The sequence below is a fragment of the Elephantulus edwardii genome, unplaced genomic scaffold, assembly GCF_000299155.1.
Source record: "Elephantulus edwardii isolate Elephantulus edwardi_28Jun2011 unplaced genomic scaffold, EleEdw1.0 scaffold00059, whole genome shotgun sequence".
NCBI classification, from domain to species: Eukaryota; Metazoa; Chordata; class Mammalia; order Macroscelidea; family Macroscelididae; genus Elephantulus; species Elephantulus edwardii.
Genome location: NW_006399809.1, coordinates 12,131,039 through 12,149,640, shown reverse-complemented (window position 1 = coordinate 12,149,640; position 18,602 = coordinate 12,131,039). Strand labels below are relative to the sequence as shown.

At 35.6% G+C, this 18,602-nt stretch overlaps 1 protein-coding gene across 1 annotated transcript in view; it reads right to left on the bottom strand.

Annotated features, from left to right (window-relative positions):
• The window catches only part of LOC102847854 (probable C-mannosyltransferase DPY19L2-like), a 140,149-nt gene that overhangs the window by 115,110 nt on the left and 6,437 nt on the right, over nt 1-18,602 (bottom strand). Inside the window, exons 3-5 of the mRNA XM_006887596.1 lie at nt 17,323-17,416; nt 11,896-11,953; nt 10,258-10,349 (exon numbers count right to left, since the gene is read on the bottom strand). Coding sequence (XP_006887658.1) covers nt 10,258-10,349; nt 11,896-11,953; nt 17,323-17,416 — 244 coding nt within the window. The remainder of the gene's footprint in view (nt 1-10,257; nt 10,350-11,895; nt 11,954-17,322; nt 17,417-18,602) is intronic.

The window sequence follows — 18,602 nt, the reverse complement described above, 5'->3', positions numbered from 1 at the left end:
TTAGGGCTGTTGTGCATAGGTTCGCTATGAGTCTCAAACGACTCGACGGCACATAACAACAACAACAACAATTATTTCCTGACTCCTGAGCAAAGAATATACCAACAGAAACTACAAAGAACTTTTGGTTGAATAGCTAGAAACACCAGTAGTACAGAAATGCTTCTTAAGTCCAAATACATGATCTTTTCATTTGCACACAGAATATTTTTCTTTTCATAAAGCATTATTAACACTCCACCAAAACCACAGATCGCCAAGATGACCACCAAGTCTTCCTGCACCAGGAGAACCAATATCACAGACGTGGATCTCTTCTAGTCCATTAGCTAAGTTGTTGTTCTTGTTATGCGCCATTGAGTCCCTGTGACCTTAAAAATTTCTTAGTATGGCCCTGAGTGTGCATCTGCTTGCAGTGCAAAACCAGAACCACACCACCTGGAGCAGACAACCCTGTATCTGCTGCCACCCCTCTGTCCTGCACCAGCAGCACCAATATCACAAGTGAAGCAATTTTTTTTCTTCACCCAGAGTTTGAATTCCTTTGGGCTGTTGACACCTTGGACCTGCCTAGCTGCAGCAGTTGCCTAGTGGAGAAGGCTATTAATTCACAGGCCATAGCTCTCACCAAGTGAAGAAAGTCTTCCCTAAGTCAAAGGATCAGAGAAAAATTCAGGCAAGTAGCTAGCTGTTCTGCCCTTATCTAGAGCAGTGAGCCCCTGAGCCAAGGTTATCAGACCAAGGGCCTGCTAAACCATCAGTCATGAAAAAGTCCACCAGAGCAAGGACACAGAAGAAGCAGACTACCTCACATTCTACACAATGGAATTCCTGAAGCCAGACAATCTGATGGAATTATCTGACACAGAATTCAAAAGAACAATGACTGAGTAGTTTCAATGGATGAAAGAAAATCCCAAAGAATTACAGGACTCTAGGAAGAACTTAAAAAAACATCCAAGATAATGCAGATAAAACAAAGGAGGACTTTGAGACTCTAGAAAAACAAGAAACCACAATGCAGAATATGAGGATCAATGTTTCAGATCCTGTCAACATGTTGGAGGGAAATATGAGTAGAGGTGGTAAGATGGAACACAGAACCAGTGAAAGAGAAGAAAGAATTCTCAGCATTAATTTGCTAGAACAGAAAACAGAATAAAAAAGGAAAAAATTTATCCATTTCCTCTAAGTTTTCAAATTTATCAGAGTATAGTTTTTCATAATGTTCTAATATTGTATATTTAATACCCTCTGGTTCTGTTGTGATGTTACCTCTATCATTCCTTAATCAAGTTACTTGTTTCTTTTCCTTTTTTTCCTCTTGTTAAGTTTGCCAATGGTTTGTCAATTTTATTGACCCATTCGAAAAGCCAGCTTCGGGTCTTATTGATGGTTTCAACTGTTTTTTTCTGTTTTCTAACTCACTGTTTGCAGCTATTTTTCTTATAATTTCCTTTCTCCTAGAAGCTGTTGGGCTAGGTTGTTCTTTTTCTATTTGACGGAGATGTTGAGTTAGATCATTAATTTTGTTTCTTTCTCATTTTTTTAGGTGTTTGCCTATTACAATTGAGTACCCCTTGAGGACTGTCTTAACTGCATCCCAGAGGTTTTGGAATGTTGTATTTTCATTATCATTTGTTTCGAGGAAACTTTTATTTCATTCTTTATTTCTTCTATAACGAAATTATGTTCTAGCAGGGTGTTATTTAGCTTCCATGTTGGTGGCTTTATAAGCTTTATCCTCTTGTCATTAATTTTTAGTTTTATGGTACTGTGGTCTGAGAAGATACTTTGTATTATTTCAGTGTTTTTTAATTCGTTGAGCCTTGTTTTGTGCTCTAACCTATGATCAATTCTGGAGAGTGTACCATGTGTACTTGAGAAGAAAGAGGATTGAGTGTTCTACCCAGATTGACATGGCCAGATGCAGAACAGTTGAACAGACCCATCACAAAAGAAGAAACTGAGCAGGCCATAATAAGAGCCCCCCACAAAAAATGTCCTGGACCAGATGAATTCTACAAAACATTCAGAGAAGATTAATCACCAATTCTATTTACGTTATTTTGAAAAACATAAAATGAAGGAACACGTCCAGAGACATTCTTTGAAGCAAGCATAACCAGGTAAAGGTATTACCAAGAAAGAAAACTACAGATCAATATCTCTCATGAACATAGATGCCAAATCCTTAACAAAATCCTGACAATATAAAATACAAAAGCATATAAGAAAAGTAATTCATCATGACCAAGTGAGATTCATAGAAGTATGCAAGGATGGTTCAACATAAGAAAAATGTAATTTACCACAGTAACAAAAGAGATAACAAGAACCATATGATTCTAGCAATTAATGCAGAAAAGACATTTGACCAAATGCAACACTGTTCCTGAATAAGACACTCAGCAAAATTGAAATATAAAAGTGTATATATATTCAAAATCAAGAATCATTATCATTCTCAATGGAGAAACATTAAAAGCATGTTCTTTGCAAACAGGGACCAGACAAAGATCGCCTCTGTCACCACCTCTCTCTATTCAATATTGTTCTGGAAGTATATGATACGGCAATATGAAAAAGAAGGAAATGAAATACATCTAGATCATCTTAGAGATGGTTAAACTATCTCTATATGCAGATGCTATGACAATATACAAAGAAAACCCCAAGGACTTTAAAAAAACAAAACAAAACAAAAAAACCACAAACGCAAAACAAAACCAAAAAACGCTGTTAGAGCTAGTACCCAATTTAGTGGAGTGGCAGGATACAACATCAATTTTCAAAAATCAGTGGGATTCCTCTACACTAACAAAGAGAACAAAGATATGAAAATCAAGAAGTCATACCATTTATGGACAACCACAAATTGAGATACTTGGGAATGAATTTAACAATAGACACAAAAGACCTATACAAAGAAAACAACAGAACATTGTTGCGAGATACAATACAAGAACTAAATAAATGGGAAAATGTCCCCTGCTTATAGATAGGAAGACTTAATATTGTGAAAATGACAATCCTAACAAAAGCAATCATCATGTTCAATGCAATCCCAATACAGATATCAAATTCATTTTTCAAGGAGATCGAAAGAGAAATTTTCAAATTTGTTTGGAAAGGAAAGAAATCATGAATAAGCTAAATACTTCTGAAACACAAAAATGAAGTGATAAACAAAGCACTCCCTAACTGCAAAACCTATTACATAGCAGTAGTAACCAAAATAGCATGGTACTGATACACTGACAGGAACATAGACCAATGGAACAGAATTGAGAACCCAGAAATGAACTCATCTATCTATGGTCAACTGATATTTGACAAAGAAATAAAGCCTATCAAAAGGGGAAATGGTAACCTCTTCAAAAAATAGTGATGGAAAAACTAGACTGCTACCTGTAGAAAGATGAAACAGGATCCACATCTCACATCATACACAAAAATCAAATCAAGGTGGATCACGCACCTGGGAATACAGCCCAAACCCATAAAGTTCATAAGACAGAAACTGGGACCAAGCTTAGAAGGCCTAGTCTACGGTATAAAAAGACTGCCAAATACAACCAGAAATGCACAATCTGGAAGAATACTTCCTGGACATGATGAAGAATGAGAGAATATATATTCAAGAAGCTGAGAGAGCACCTTATAGAAGAGACCCCAAAAGTAAAACACCAAGGCATATAGTAGTCAAATTTATCAGAAGCAAAGATAAGGAGAGAATTCTGAAAGCAATGAGGGAGAAATAAAGAGTAGTCTATAAGGGAGAGTAAATAAGATTAAGTGCCAATTTCTCGGCAGAAACTATGTGAGCAAGAAGACAGTGGAATGGCATATATTGAACATTCAAAGAACACAACTTTCAACCAAGAATATTGTATTCAGCAAAATTGTCCATCACATATGAAGGACAGATCAAGAAATTTCCATAAAAAACAAAATCTACGAGAGTTTGTAAAAAACAAGACCAGCATTGCAGGAGACACTGAGAGATGTCCTTCTTACAGAGATGCCACAGAATGCAGGATGGACCAAAGTAACCAGCAACAACACCAAAAAGATATCAACAAAATGATAGCAATAAAACCTTGCCTCTCAATAATTAGAGTGAATGTGAAGGGTTTAAATGCACCACTGAATAGAAAAAGAGTAGCAGATGGGATAAAAAAAACCAAATCCATCAATATGCTGTCTACAAGAAACACACCTGAAAAGTAAGGATAAAGAAAGACTAAAAATAAAAGGGTGGGAAAAAATATGCCAAACAAATGGCCATTAAAAAAAAAAAAGCAAGAACATTGAAGAACATGATTTCTAATCATTGTATGATAGTGCACTGTAAATGAGCCAGGATTGTGATGTAACAATGCCATTTCCTAATCGCTAGCTGCTTTGATGGTTTTTTTATACTGTCCTAATATAAAAAACTCAGCTATGAAACCCCTGGTCAGGTATCATTGGCTGTGCCTCTGAATATATTGTCAGGATGAAGTCCTAGGAATGAGATGACTGGTATGAAGCAGGTAAAATTTTGTTTTCTATGCTCTTAATGTCTTGAAGAGATACAGGAAAGGGGTCAAGAACTTTGTGTGATAATATTTTATTTGCTTTATCTGTGATTCTATGCTGTTTTTTAAAAAATAAAATTATTAATTTTTTAAAAGCAGGGTTAGTGATATTAATCTCTGATAAAACAAATTTCAATACAAAAATCATCACAAAGAAGAAGGAAGGTCACTACATAATGCTTAAAGGGTCAATAGAACAAGAGGACATAACAATAATAAATAAATATGCACCAAATGATAGAGCAGCAAAATACATAAAACATTAACAAAACTGAAAAAAGGAGATAGGCAACACCATTCTAGTAGTTGGAGACTTCAATACATCATTCTTAAGAAAAGACAGAACTTCTAGAAAGAAACTCAACAAAGATACTGAAGAATTAAACCACACTATCTATTTATATATTTATAGGCTAATGCACCAAAAAATAGCATAGTATACCTCTTCTCCAATGTACATGGAACATTCTGCAGAACAGGTCACATTTTAGGTCACAAGACAAGCATCAATAAATTAAAAAACAGGGAAATAATATAAAGCATTTTCTCAAACCATAATATTACAAAATTAGAAATTAATAACAAGAGAATAAAGAAGAAAAAGTCATACAATTGGAGGCTGAACAACACCTTCCTTGAACATGAGTGGGTACTTGAAGAAATAAAAAATGAATTAAATAGTTTCTTGAAACAAATAAAAATGAAAACACAACTTACCAAAATCTCTGGGAAACATTCAAAATAATAAGTAGAGATCCAGTTATAACAATAAGCAAATAAATCAAAAGGGAAGAAAAAATAATAATTTATTCTTCAACTCAACCTCTCCAACAAGTTAAAAAAGAACAGTAAGAAAACCCCGACACCCTCTAAAAAATGAAATTATAAAAATTAGGGCAGAAATAAATAGAATAGTTAAAAACAATTGAAACCATTAACAAGAACAGGGGTTGGTTCTTTTGAAAAAGTCTATAAAATTAGCAAACCACTAGCAAAAATAATGAAAGAAAAGTTACAAATAACCCAAACAAGAAATGAAAGGGGTAACATCACCATAGAACTAAAATAAAAGGTTAACAATGGAATATAGTGGAAAAACTATACTCAAACAAACATGAAAAGCTAGCTGTTATGTATCATTGAATTGACTGTGACTCATAATGACCCTATGTACAACAGCCCTAAACCATACTAATTTCTCTGTCTTTGACACACCTATCCCCATTAACCCAGTCACTGAATCAATCCACCCCATAGAGGGTCTTGCTTTCCTGCGTTGTCCCTCCAGACTCCCAAGCAAGATGTCCTTCTCCAAAGACTGGTCCCTCTTTGCAACACGTCAAAAGTATGTCAGACGAAGCTTCAGAATCCTTGCCTCTAAGGGGCAGCCTGGTTTAAAGCTCTCTAGGATGAACCTGTTTGTTTTCTTAATAGTCCATGGTATGTTTAATACTCTTCTCCAACAACATAGCTCAAAGCCATCAGTTCTCTTTCTATCATCCCTAGTCTTTGTCCAGCTCTCTGATGCATAGCAAGTGATTAGAAAGACCATGACCTGTATCAGGCACACTTAGTCTCTAGAGTGACATAATTGCTCTTCAGTACTTTGGAGAGGTCTCTGACAGCAGACTTTTCCATTTCAATATGTCTTTTTATTTCCTGTCTGCTGGGGCCAAGAATGTTGACCATGGAGCCAAGGGAACTAAAGCTGTTCACAATCTCAACTTCTTCACCATCCATCATGATGCTGCCAATTGCTCAGTGGTGAGAATCTTTGTTTTCTTAATATTGAGCCTCAATCCATATTGAAGGCTGCAGTCCTTGACCTTCTGCAGCAAGCGCTTCAGGTCCTCCTCAGTTTCATCGAGCAAGGTTGTGTCATCTGCATAACACAGGCTGTTGAATATTCCACCAATCCTGATGCCACATTTCTCCTCATACAGCCCAGCCTCCTGGATAATCTGTCCTGCATATAGATTGTAAAAGTATGGAAATAGAACATATTCCTGGCATACACCCTTCCCAATTTTGAACCATGCCGTATTTCTTTGCTTTGTTCTGATGACTGTCTCCTGGTCTAAGTATAGGCTTCGCATTGCAATGATCAAGTATTCTGGGATTCCCATTTTATCAGAGTCGGCCACAGTTTGTTGTGATCCACACAAACGTTTTTGCATAATCAATGACACACAGGATATGCAAAAATATTTAGAAATTCACAACCTACCTAAATGGGCACAGACTGATACAGAACATCTGAACAGATCCATTACAAAAGAAGAAATTAAACAGGTCATAAAACAACTTCCAACAAAATAAAAGCTCTGGGCCACAAGATTTTACATGTGAATTTACCAAATATTCAGAAAAGAAATGTCACCAATTCTACATAAACTATTTCAGAACATCAAAAAAGATAGAATTCTCCCAGACTCATTCTTTGAATTCCTTGATTCTACAGTCAGTTAAAGATGTCACTAAAATAGAAAACTATAGGCCAATATCGTTCATGAACACAGATGCAATAAAGTCTAAGCCAATACAATACAACAGTACATCAAAAAAGAGAATTCACCATGACCGAGAGGGATTCATAATAGGCATGCAAGGATGGTTCATCATAAAAAAAAAAAAACAGTGTAATTCATCACATTAACAAAGCAAAGAAGAAGAACTACATGATCTATCATTGATGCAGAAAAGGCCTTTCACAAAAGCCAACACCCTTTCCTGATTAAAACACTCAACAAGATAGAAATAGATGGGAACTTCCTCAACATAGTAAAAAGTATATACACAGAACCAAGAGCCAACATCGTTCTCAATTGAGAGAGATTAAAGGCATTCCCTTTGAGAACAGGAACTAGGCAAGGATGCCCATTATCACCTCTCCCATTCAATATTGTATTGGCAGTCTTTGCTAGATCAGTAAGACAAAAGAAGAAAATTATGAGGTATCCAAATTGGCAAAGAGGTGGTAAAATCATCTGTATATGCAGATGATATGAAAGTATACTTAGAAAACCCTAAAGACTCAGCGAAAAAATGACAAGACATAGTGGACCAATTTGGCAAATTGGCAGAATACAAGATCAACATACAAAAATCAATGGGATTTCTTTACACTGACAAAGAGAAAACAGAGTTGGAGCTAAAGAAAACAATACCCATTACAATAGCTAAACACAAGCTTAAATACATACATTGGAGTAAATCTAGCTAGAAACACAAAAGACTTATTTAAAGAAAATTACAAAACATTACTACAAGAAACAAAGAGAGACCTAAAGAAATGGAAGAATATACCATGCTCATGCATAGGAAGACCTAATATGAAAATGACAGTTCTGTCAAAGGTATTCATTCTGTAAGTTCAGTGCAATCCCAATAAAATACCAATTCCATTCTTCAACAAGATTGAAAAGGCAATTTCCAATTTCATCTGTAAGGAAAGGGACCCCAAATAAGCAAAGCACTCGTGAAAAAGAGAAACAAGATAGGAAGCATCTCACTTCCTGATCTCAAATCCTACTACACAGCCGTGGTGGTCAAGACAGGGTAGTACTGGTACAATGACAGACACATAGATCAATTAAACAGAATTGAGAACCCAGAAACCAGCTCATCTAACTCTGGTCAAATGATTTTTGACAAAGAGATGAAATCCGTTAAGTGGGGAAGCAAAAGCCTCTTTATCAAATTATGTTGGCAAAATTGGAAAACTATCTGCAGAAAACTCAAGCCAAGACTCACACCTCACACCATACAAAAAAGCCAACTCAAAGTGGATCAAGGACCTAGGAGTAAAGTCAAGGACTATATAATTCATCAGAGAAAAGCTTGGAAGAACTCTACTATCCTAATCCACAATATAAACTCTTGCAAGCATCTTGAAAAAACCACAACAAAGAGAGAATAAAATAGATGAATAGCACTTTCTAAGAATCAAATCTCTATACACATCAAGAAATTTCGCCAACAGGATAAAAAAGAAAGCCACAGACTGAGAAAACAATATATGGTAATGACATATCTGATAGAAGATTTCTATCTAAAATTTATAGAATACTCCAGCACCTCAACAAGAAAAAGCTAAACAACCCAATATCAAAATGGGCTTAAGATATGAACAGGCACTTCTCCAAAGAAGACATTCAGATGTTAAAAAAGCACATTAATATTCAAAATCCCTAGCTCTCGGAAAGATGCCAGGCAAAACAACTATGAGATATCATCTCACCCAAAGAAGACATTCAGATGTCGATAAAACCCATTAATAGTCAAAATCCCTAGCTCTCAGAGAGATGCCAATCAAAACAACTATGAGATATCATCTCACCCCAGTAACAATACCAAAGTTCAACAGAGCAACAAACAACAAATGCTGGCAAGGTTGTGGAAAATTGCAATCCTTATTTACCACTAGTGGGAGTGTAAAATAGTGCAACCACTATGGAAGGCAGTATGATGTTTCTCAAGAAGTTGGAAGTAGAAAAGCATTTGACCAAGCAATTCCACTACTAGGAATATACCCAAAAGAAAGCAGAGCTTCCACCCAAACAGATAAATGCACATCCATGTTTATTGCTTTGTTATTAACAATAGCAAAGAGAGGGAACCAATCCAAGTGACTATCAACAAATGAATGGATTGAAAAACTATGGTATATTCACACAATGGAATACTATGAAGCACTGAAAGACAAGGAACTCATAAAATATTATAAAACATGGATGATCCTGGAGGACATTACGATGAGTAAAATATCTCAGCCACAAAAGGACAGATACTGAATAATGCCACTGTTATTAAACAGGATTGACATAGGGGTTGGGGGAAACAAAAAAAAGAGGGGATAAATAATGAACACTGCATTGGAACAGATGAAGGAAAGAATTACTTAAAAGGAATATGTGATTAGGCATTATTTGTATGACAACAGTGCAGAATAAGAGGTGCATAGCAAAGTGAACTGGGGGAGATGAGGGAATAAATTATGCAATAAGGATTTAACTTTTTTTTTAAAAGCATACTTGAGAGGAGGGAGGAAAATGTGAAACAATGGATGAATGAAAATAGACGTTTTCTGTAAATTTTCATTTAAATCACAAGTGAAAAAATTATTAATGAAAAATAAACAAAAATCACAGGTTGGAGTCAATGAGCCAGAGTACTTAAGCTTCTAGGTGAAAGAAACAAAAAGTTTATAAAAACCACTTGAATATTATACCCACTGCCATCACGTTAGTTCTTCCTCATAGCAAACCTATGAGAATTAGGAGAACTGCCTAGGGGGTTTTGAAGGCTGTAAATCTTTAGAGAAGGAGTCTGCCTCATCTGTCTCTTGCAGAGTGGGTGTCAATTATCACACTTTTGTTTAGCAACCTAGTGCTTTTACTGATAGCCCCATCAAGGTTCTTCTTACAATATACACTAGAGCATAAATTGTAATTTATTAACATAATAATGCAGGTATCAAAAAGGCATTTTTTACTTTTTATATTATGAACTTCAGATTTGTTTTAAGATACTTTTTTTCTTAACTAGGTTATACTGTTTATTTTTTTAAATAAATGTTAAAGGGCCTAAATTTGGTAATTGTAATTTGCTAGGCTGAAGCACAGTTTCAGAAACTCAGTTAAAACCTTAATTTTGCTTTATAAATAAAAATTACCTGATAATGTAAGTTAAATAGTACATCTGAAGTACAAGAAAAGGATATGAAAAACTTTCCCGGAGAGGTGGTGTCCACATCACACGGGTAGCCTGAAATTATTAAAATACTTAATTCATTGTATGTTCCATTATAATAAACATTATAATTGGTTATAAAAACCATTGGTAATCAGTTTTACTAGTTTTCCTACTAGGCTTATAAGATTCAAGTTCTTAATTCCCGGGCATAGTTTCTCTACTTGGGAGGCTTTCTTAAAGACAGGCACATACTATTTAAGCAGAGAGTCATGATCAGCTATTAACTAGTAAGTACAAAAAAACCCCCTAAATATATTTCAGACAAAGGATAAGTAAGTATGTCCGCGGACAAACAAAATGGTAGGTAGGTATAACGTCTATAAGGTTTTGAAGACTGAAAGACCAGGATCTACAATTCTTAGGTTTAGCACTACAGCTCTATTTGGGGCAATGTAGGGCTTGAGGACATACACAAATGGACATTTACAAACAGCAAGAAATTTTATGTATAATAACTTCAAATAAGTGTTTTTATTGTTGTGTGCCATTGAGCTGGAACCAATTATAGCTGACCCTCCAATGGGTATACAGAGGCTGTAAACTGCACGGAAGGAGACTGCCCAACTTTCTCCCCAGGATCAGCTGGTGGATAGGCAGAGCAACTCCTTAAACAACCAGGCCTCTAAAACTTCTTTCACATAAGCAGAATTGTAAACTGTAAGTGCTTGCAATTTCTCTGTATTTATGAAAATATGTCTTTAAGAGTCAACTGTAGATTAACAAAAATAAGCACCCCATAAAACTAATTACCATTTTTATAACCCAGAGGTTATAAAATTACTTAAGAAAATGATAAATGTTCTAAAACTATCAACCAAATTTCAACATAAACCTTAAAACTAATTTCTTTCTAAGAAACAGTTGAAAAGTTTATAAACATTTTATATTAAAAACTCCTAAATTCTAGAAAGAAACAACTCTTATTTTCCAAGTATATTAAAGGCTAGATTTCTCTTCTGAGAAACCAAAATTGTAAGCATTGGAGAATTAAATAAGGCATGTACAAAAAAATTCATAATGGCAATGACCTATCACACTCAAAAGACCTTAATTTTAACTTGGTAAATGATTGTGTGTAGGTTTAAGTTAAAATCTTTAAGACACTTTCTATATTATTTTTTATGGAAGTCTTCTCAAATTTTAAAAATTCACCAAGTACTTATTTTCCCCAATAGTAATAAACTAAAAAGAGTATTTTAACCTGTGTTGAATCTTTTCTTACGTATTTTGTTTCTAAAAGGTAGCAGTCCAATTTGAATAAATGCTATGTCCTCATTGTTCGTATAAAAAATTTAAACCAGTATAAAATAATTCTTTTTTTAAGCAAAGATGATATAAGTAATATTTGTAAGTAATATAAATTCCAGTTATTATGCAAAACTTTAGGTCAGTATGATTAAAATATTAACCTTTAACAGAAAGCTTTTAAAAATAGTATAAAACTATAAGTAATATTAATTATACATACAAATTACACATATACTGTTTTCGTGAATATATTTACTTGTTCCTCTACAACTCCTCTCAATTCTTAAAAATTACTTTCTAGGAAACAAACCTCTCCATGGTTGAAAAAGTAGCACAGTACTGTGATTAGACCTCCTATTTGAGTTCCACTGTGGGGGGAAAAAGGGCACAACCTTAATGCACAAAAAATGGAGTTTATTCACAAAATTATCTTAAAAATTAAAATCCGTTTTCTATATTCAAAATGGTATAGTACTAAAGCATATGAAACCTTAATAAGCTTTTCAAATACATTCTTGCAGTGAATGCTTCAAGTTTGAATGTGCAAGCATACAAAATACATCTATAATCTTCCTTTTGTATCATTTAATATTTTCTATTATAATTCATTATGTGTAAGGCATCTTCTAAAGTGAATATAAAATCATTTTTAACAAACATGTCAGCACTTAAAGAGTCTATACTTTGAATATTTTTTGTCTTTTGATAGTAGGCACATCTGAAAGATGAAGAGTATAAATTTATTTAGCAGAAAGTTGAAAAAGTCTAAACTACTGATAAAATTCTATTTTTTTCCTTAAGTCCTAAAGATAAAGTGTTACTAAGGATAGCTGATAATGAAGAAATCATTTGTTAAAATTGTCTTTCCTTTTGTGAACACAGATGTTCAGACATTGAGGGTTTTTTTTTAAAAATTATTTTTGTTTGGTAATTTGAGAGACAGTTTACAAAAGAACATTCAATCACTTATGCACATTTTGGTTTATAACATTAATTACAATCAATACGCATAATGTCATGAAACCCTTTCATTTCTACCCCAAATTCTCATTTCTATCGATCTTTCTGTCCTACCCGTTCTTGCTTTCTGGGCTTGGACAACTATTTCTCTTTTGATATTATGCGATTGGTTATTCTAAGAAATGAAGGCTGCTCTCCTGTCCATCTTCTGGTCCTGTCTAATTTAGCTGAAAGTTGAGCCACAGAGGTGAATTTTGTTCAGGTTCAAAAAATGACTAAGGGCCATTGTTTCAGAGGTTCCACTAGTCTCTATCAGAACAGTAAGCCTGACCTTTTTATGTTTTTGAGTTTTGTTCATATTCTCCCATCTCCCCATGCAGGATCTTCTACTTTGATCACTATTAGAATAGTCAGTGGTAGTAGCCGGGCACCATCTATGTCTTCTGGTCTCAGGATCCTGGAAGCAGAGGTTCACATGGTCCATAAGGCCTTTGGACTAATTGTTTCTATACATTTTTCTTTTCTTCTCTCTTCTTTATTAAGGACAATGAGAGACCAATAGTTGCTTAGACCTTAGATGGCTGATGGCAAACTTTTAAGACCCCAGTTGTTATTCATAGAGTAGGATGTAAAACACTGTCTTTGAAGACTAAGTTTTGCCAATTGACCTTTGTGTCCCACACAAAGCCTAAATCCTGAAGCCTTAAGACCAGTAACTCATTTCCTTAGGGTGTTAGATAATGATTAAGAAGTCTATATAGCTTTGTACTCTGTTGACTCTACTATAAACATATTTACAGCAAAAAGTAAGATGAATGAAGAAATATCTGCCAAACCTATGAATGGTAATGGATGTTGTCCTATTCATCCTTCCATATCTGTTTGTCTTGCCTTTCTACCTATATATTTGCTTATAAATTAATATTTATCACGGTTGTTATAAGGGAGCTCTGTGGCATAGAGGTTGTTCTGCCAACCTGAAAGCATGTGGTTCAAATCCACCAATGGCCCCATAGGAGAAAGATGGCAATTTCTTTCCTTCTAAAGATAGGCAATTTTCAATTTTTGAAACCCCACTGGAGGGTCATCTAAGAGTTTGTTTCTGACTTAAAGGCACATAACAACATTATTGACGTTGCAGGATTATGTATGAAATGTTATTCCCTTGTAGTTGACTATATTTCCTGAGTACTTTTTTCCTGAATACTCTGTATCTTCCCCATTCTGTAGTGGTACCATGCTGACAATTTCCTCTACTGTGTAATACCTTTCCCTTCCCTTATTTTTTATAAAGCAAACTGTTTTTACAAACACATTTTGTTTCATAATTTTAATAAGAACATCCACAATGTAATCATACCCTTTACACCTCCTCTTTTAAATTATTTATATTCATTTTCCTAAATCCATCCCTTGATGCCTTCTGAAATTTATCCTTGGAAAATGTTGATGTCTTGACCTGATATGTACCAGGACCAGCAACAGATTCTTTCTCAATATGTCTGGTTAGAACTAAAAAACTTACAAAGTATTCTACCCTCTTGGCTCTACCGTTTGTATACATGGACATATTTACAGCCTATACTAGCATGAACATAGAAAATCTACATATGAGTACCGTCCTTTTCACATGTGCATGTCTTCCCCTCTTACCTGTCTACCTGTATCTGTTTCTCTGTGTGTATACACATGCTTTTAGCTCTATTTCTTAGCTATACCTATGTCTTTCATTAGTAATATTGTGTTTTTCACCTTCTTATTGCATACAGTCTTCTCCTTCACCCACATCCTCAGTAGTCATAAGAAGATAATTCTGTGTATAAACCTTCTTTAGCTTTTTAGAGTAGTGACTTTATACAACATTTGTCCTTTTAGGACTACTTTACTAAACTTTAATGTTATCTAGAGTCATTAGTTTTCTATAGTGTTTCACAAATTACTGCTCTTTTATGTTGCATAGTATTCCATTGTGTGAATCTATCAAAATTTCTTTAATTATCCATTGACAGGCACTTAGTTTTTTCTACCCCTTTGCTACTGTAAATAATGCTTCAGTGAACATGTTGCTGTTGTTAGATTCCTTCATGTTAACTATGACTACCAGGCACGCTATGAACAACAGATCTGCACCTTGCCTGTCTGGCATCAACCTCGGGCTCTCTGACATGTTCAACCTCATTGTTATAGCCACTGTGCTAACTCCATCTTATTGAACGTTGTCTTTCTCTGACCAGCACAGCATGCTGGGTTTTTTCCTAAGTACTTGTCAATTTTCAATCTGTATGCAGAACAGATCAACTGAGACACTGGGCTGTATGTATGAGGAGGAATGTGGCATCAGGATTGGTGGAAGAATCATCAACAACCTGTGTTATGCGGATGACACAACCATCCCTGCTCGCTGAAACTGAGGAGGACCTGCAGCGCTTGCTGCAGAAGGTCAAGGACTGCAGTCTTCAATATGGATTGAAGCTCAGTATCAAGAAAATAAAGATTCTTACCACTGGGCCAATTGGCAGCATCAGTATGGATGGTGAAGACATTGAGATAGTTAACAGTTTTCGTTTACTTGGTTCCACAGTCAACACTATTGGTAACAGCAGCCAGGAAATCAGGAGACGAATTGCATTGGGAAAGTCAGCTGTGAGGGACCTCTCAAGAGTACTGAGGAGCAATGGCATCAGGCTGGAGACTAAGGTGCGCCTGATCCAGGCTATAGTTTTTGCAATTACGTGCTATGCAACGGAGAGTTGGACAGTGAATAGGGATGACAGAAAGATAATTGATGCCTTTCAGTTGTGGTGCTGGAGAAGAGTGTTGAATATACCATGGACTGCTAGGAGAACAGGTTTGTCCTGGAGAGGATGAAGTCGGAATGCTCCTTGGAGTCAAGGATTCCAAAGCTTTATCTGACATACTTTGGGTATGTTGCAAGGAGGGACAGGTCCTTGGAGAGGGACATCATGTTTGGGAGAGTGGAGGAACAGTGCAGGAGAGGAAGACCCTCGATGAGATGGAGCAATTCTGTGAGTGGAGTGGTGGGAATGAATGTGTTTGAGACAGCGACGTTGGCACAGGATAGAATGGCGTTTAGGCCTCTTGTACATAAGGTCGCTATGAGTCGCATACGACTCGATGGCACATAACAACAACAACAGCAACTTGTCCCTTCTGGCAACATGCCCAAAGTATATATGAGATGGTATTTTACCATCCTTTCCTTCAAGGAGCACCTTGGTTAGTCTAAACATAGACCAAGACGAGACTGTCCAAACAAAACAAGAGACCACTGCATAATTTAAATTCAGAAAAGGTGTGTGTTAGGGTTATACCTTTTCAACATATCTATTCCATCTGTATGCTAAGCAAGTCATTTGACAAACTGGACTATACAAAAAAGAAGTGGCATTTGGATAAGAGAAAGACTCATCAACCATACATATGATATAACTTTGCTTAAAAGAAGCTGACAAAGACTTGAAGCACTTATTAAAGAAGATAAAAGACTACAGTATGGGTTACACCTTAACATCAAGATAACTAAAGTCCTCACCACTGGGCCAACAGGGAACATCAAGATAGATGGAGAAAATAATTGAAATTGTCAATTATTTCATTTTACTTAGATCCACAACTAACAGCCATGATAGCAGTTGTTGATGTTATGTGCCGTCGAGTCGCCTGCGACTCATAGCAGCCCTAGTATGATAGCAGTAGTTAGGAAATAAAAAAAAAAGTGTTTCACTGGGGGAATTCTACTGTCAAGGACTTCTCCAAAATACTCAAGACCAAGGATGGCAGTCTAAAGACGAAACTGATCTGATGATATTTACAATTGTTTCCTATGCACCTGTCGGACAATGCATAAGAATGACAGAAAAATAGATGTCTTTGAATGTTGTGTTGGAGAAAAGCATTGAATATATCATTAATTGCAAAAAGACAAACAAATTTGTCTTTGAGGAAGTGCAAGCTGAGTGCACCTTGGAGGCAACAATGGTGAAATTTTATCTCAGTTACTTTGGGTATATTTTCAGAAAGAACCAGTTCTTAAAGAGAGATATGCTGGGAAATGTCAAGGGTCAGTGAAGGAGAGGAAGACCTTCAAGGAGATTAACTGACATTGTGAATTCCACATGAGCTTGAGCAGAACAGAGAGCATGAGGATGGAGGAGGACAGGGAAAGGCTCCGATCCATTGTTCACAGGGTGTCAACATGACTACAAGAGCTGTAGTCAACTTGATGGCACCTTACAAAAACAATAAAAGTTCTCTCCTAAGTTTCCAAATAGAGTAAAACTATTTTCTTTTAAAATTCTCTTATGATATCATAGTGTTGTTATTATGTCCTGTAGAGCCAACTCTGACTCAGAGCAACAAGAGAACAAACCTGAATTATGTGCCACCATCACTCTCTCTGCTGTGCTTAAGCGATCCCCACACAGTGTCAGTTAATCACATGGAAGTCTTCCCCTCTTTAATCAACCCACCACTTTCCCTGATACCATGCCCAATGAATGTGAGTCAAAGTCTTTGCGTCTAAGACGCATCCTTGTTGAACTTCTTCCAAGGTCGAAGAATAAAAGATAATGCCCAAAATATTATTTTAGTGACATCTGTAGTTTCAGGGTACATGAGATAGGCTAAGTTTCTAAAAAATAAGATCCAGAAACTCTCCTACTGTAACTATTTTGCTTAACTATTTTTTCATTTATTATACAAATATAAGTCAGTCCTTATAAACTGACTAAAATATCTTCTAATACAATAGTCTTACCTCAAGTATGTACCATATATGAAGAACAGTCCCATCATTATTCCATTTAAAATAAAAATCACACCAACATAAAAGCAAGCAGGGTCTCCCAATCCTTTGAAAAGACATAGATTATCAATATTTAGTGGATTAATGACTACAGATTGCACTTACCCTAGTACATCATGATCAGGATCACAGAAATTTCTTGACACCATTTGCTTATCAGTTGCTTCTCTTTAATAGTTATTTTTATACTTTCCTTTTACATGATGTATTATTATACTGTAATGAAATGTAAATGCTTTACATTTAATTAGATGTGGCCACTATTGTTCAGTATCTACAACTTTCTGTAGAGACATTTTATTAATTCAAGAGAAAAATATGATTTGACCTCTTATCTCAACAAGCAGCCTAGTATATGAGATAACAAGTTATTTGACCCATTAGTACCATGTATAGTTGGACCATTAAGTGTGTGTGTGTGTGTGTGTGTGTGTGTTTAGGAAGGTGGCAGTTACTTGGTGTTATAAATTATTATTTCACATATCTCTCAACATAAATTAATGAGATCAGTATGGTTGAAAACTGAACCTAGGGAGCTTAAATACCTTGCCTGTTATATATTTATTATTATTTAGCTCTAACAAGTGGAGCCAAAAGCTGAAGGCTAGCCTTTCTGATGCTTCCACGAAAGATCACTCCTTCTCAGTGGCTTCTAGCATCTTCTCTTTTTTTATAGACCTTTTCATTGTTGGATCACTTTAGGCTCTGTTATAACCTTGTCCTTTCTCATCACTAATATTTTTCTTGAGGAAATTATTTCACTCCATGCCTCCAAAAATCATCTATATACAGATGCCCCTAAATCTTTATTCAGCTCTTTCTTCTTTTCTCTATACCATCTCACAGCTTCACTTCTAGATTTCATAGGTACCTCAAACAAATACATCCAAAATGAAAGATAGCAATTTGAACCCAATCCTTCCTAAATTTTTCCAGCCACTCAAAAGTACCAAATTACTTAAGGCAGAAAGCAAGCAATGTTACATGATGTTTTGTTGGTGTTGTTATGTGCCATCAAGTCTCTTGCAACTCATAGTAACCTTATGCACAACAGCTCTGAACTCTGCAGGATCTTGAGCCAACCTCATTGTCTCTGACAAACCTTCCGCTTTATCCCAGTCACTGAGTCTATCCATCTCATCTAGGGTCGTCCATTCTTGTGCTGCCTCTCCACCCTTTCAAGTGTGGTCTCCCTTTCCAAGAACTGGTCCCTCCTGCAATATGCCCAAAAT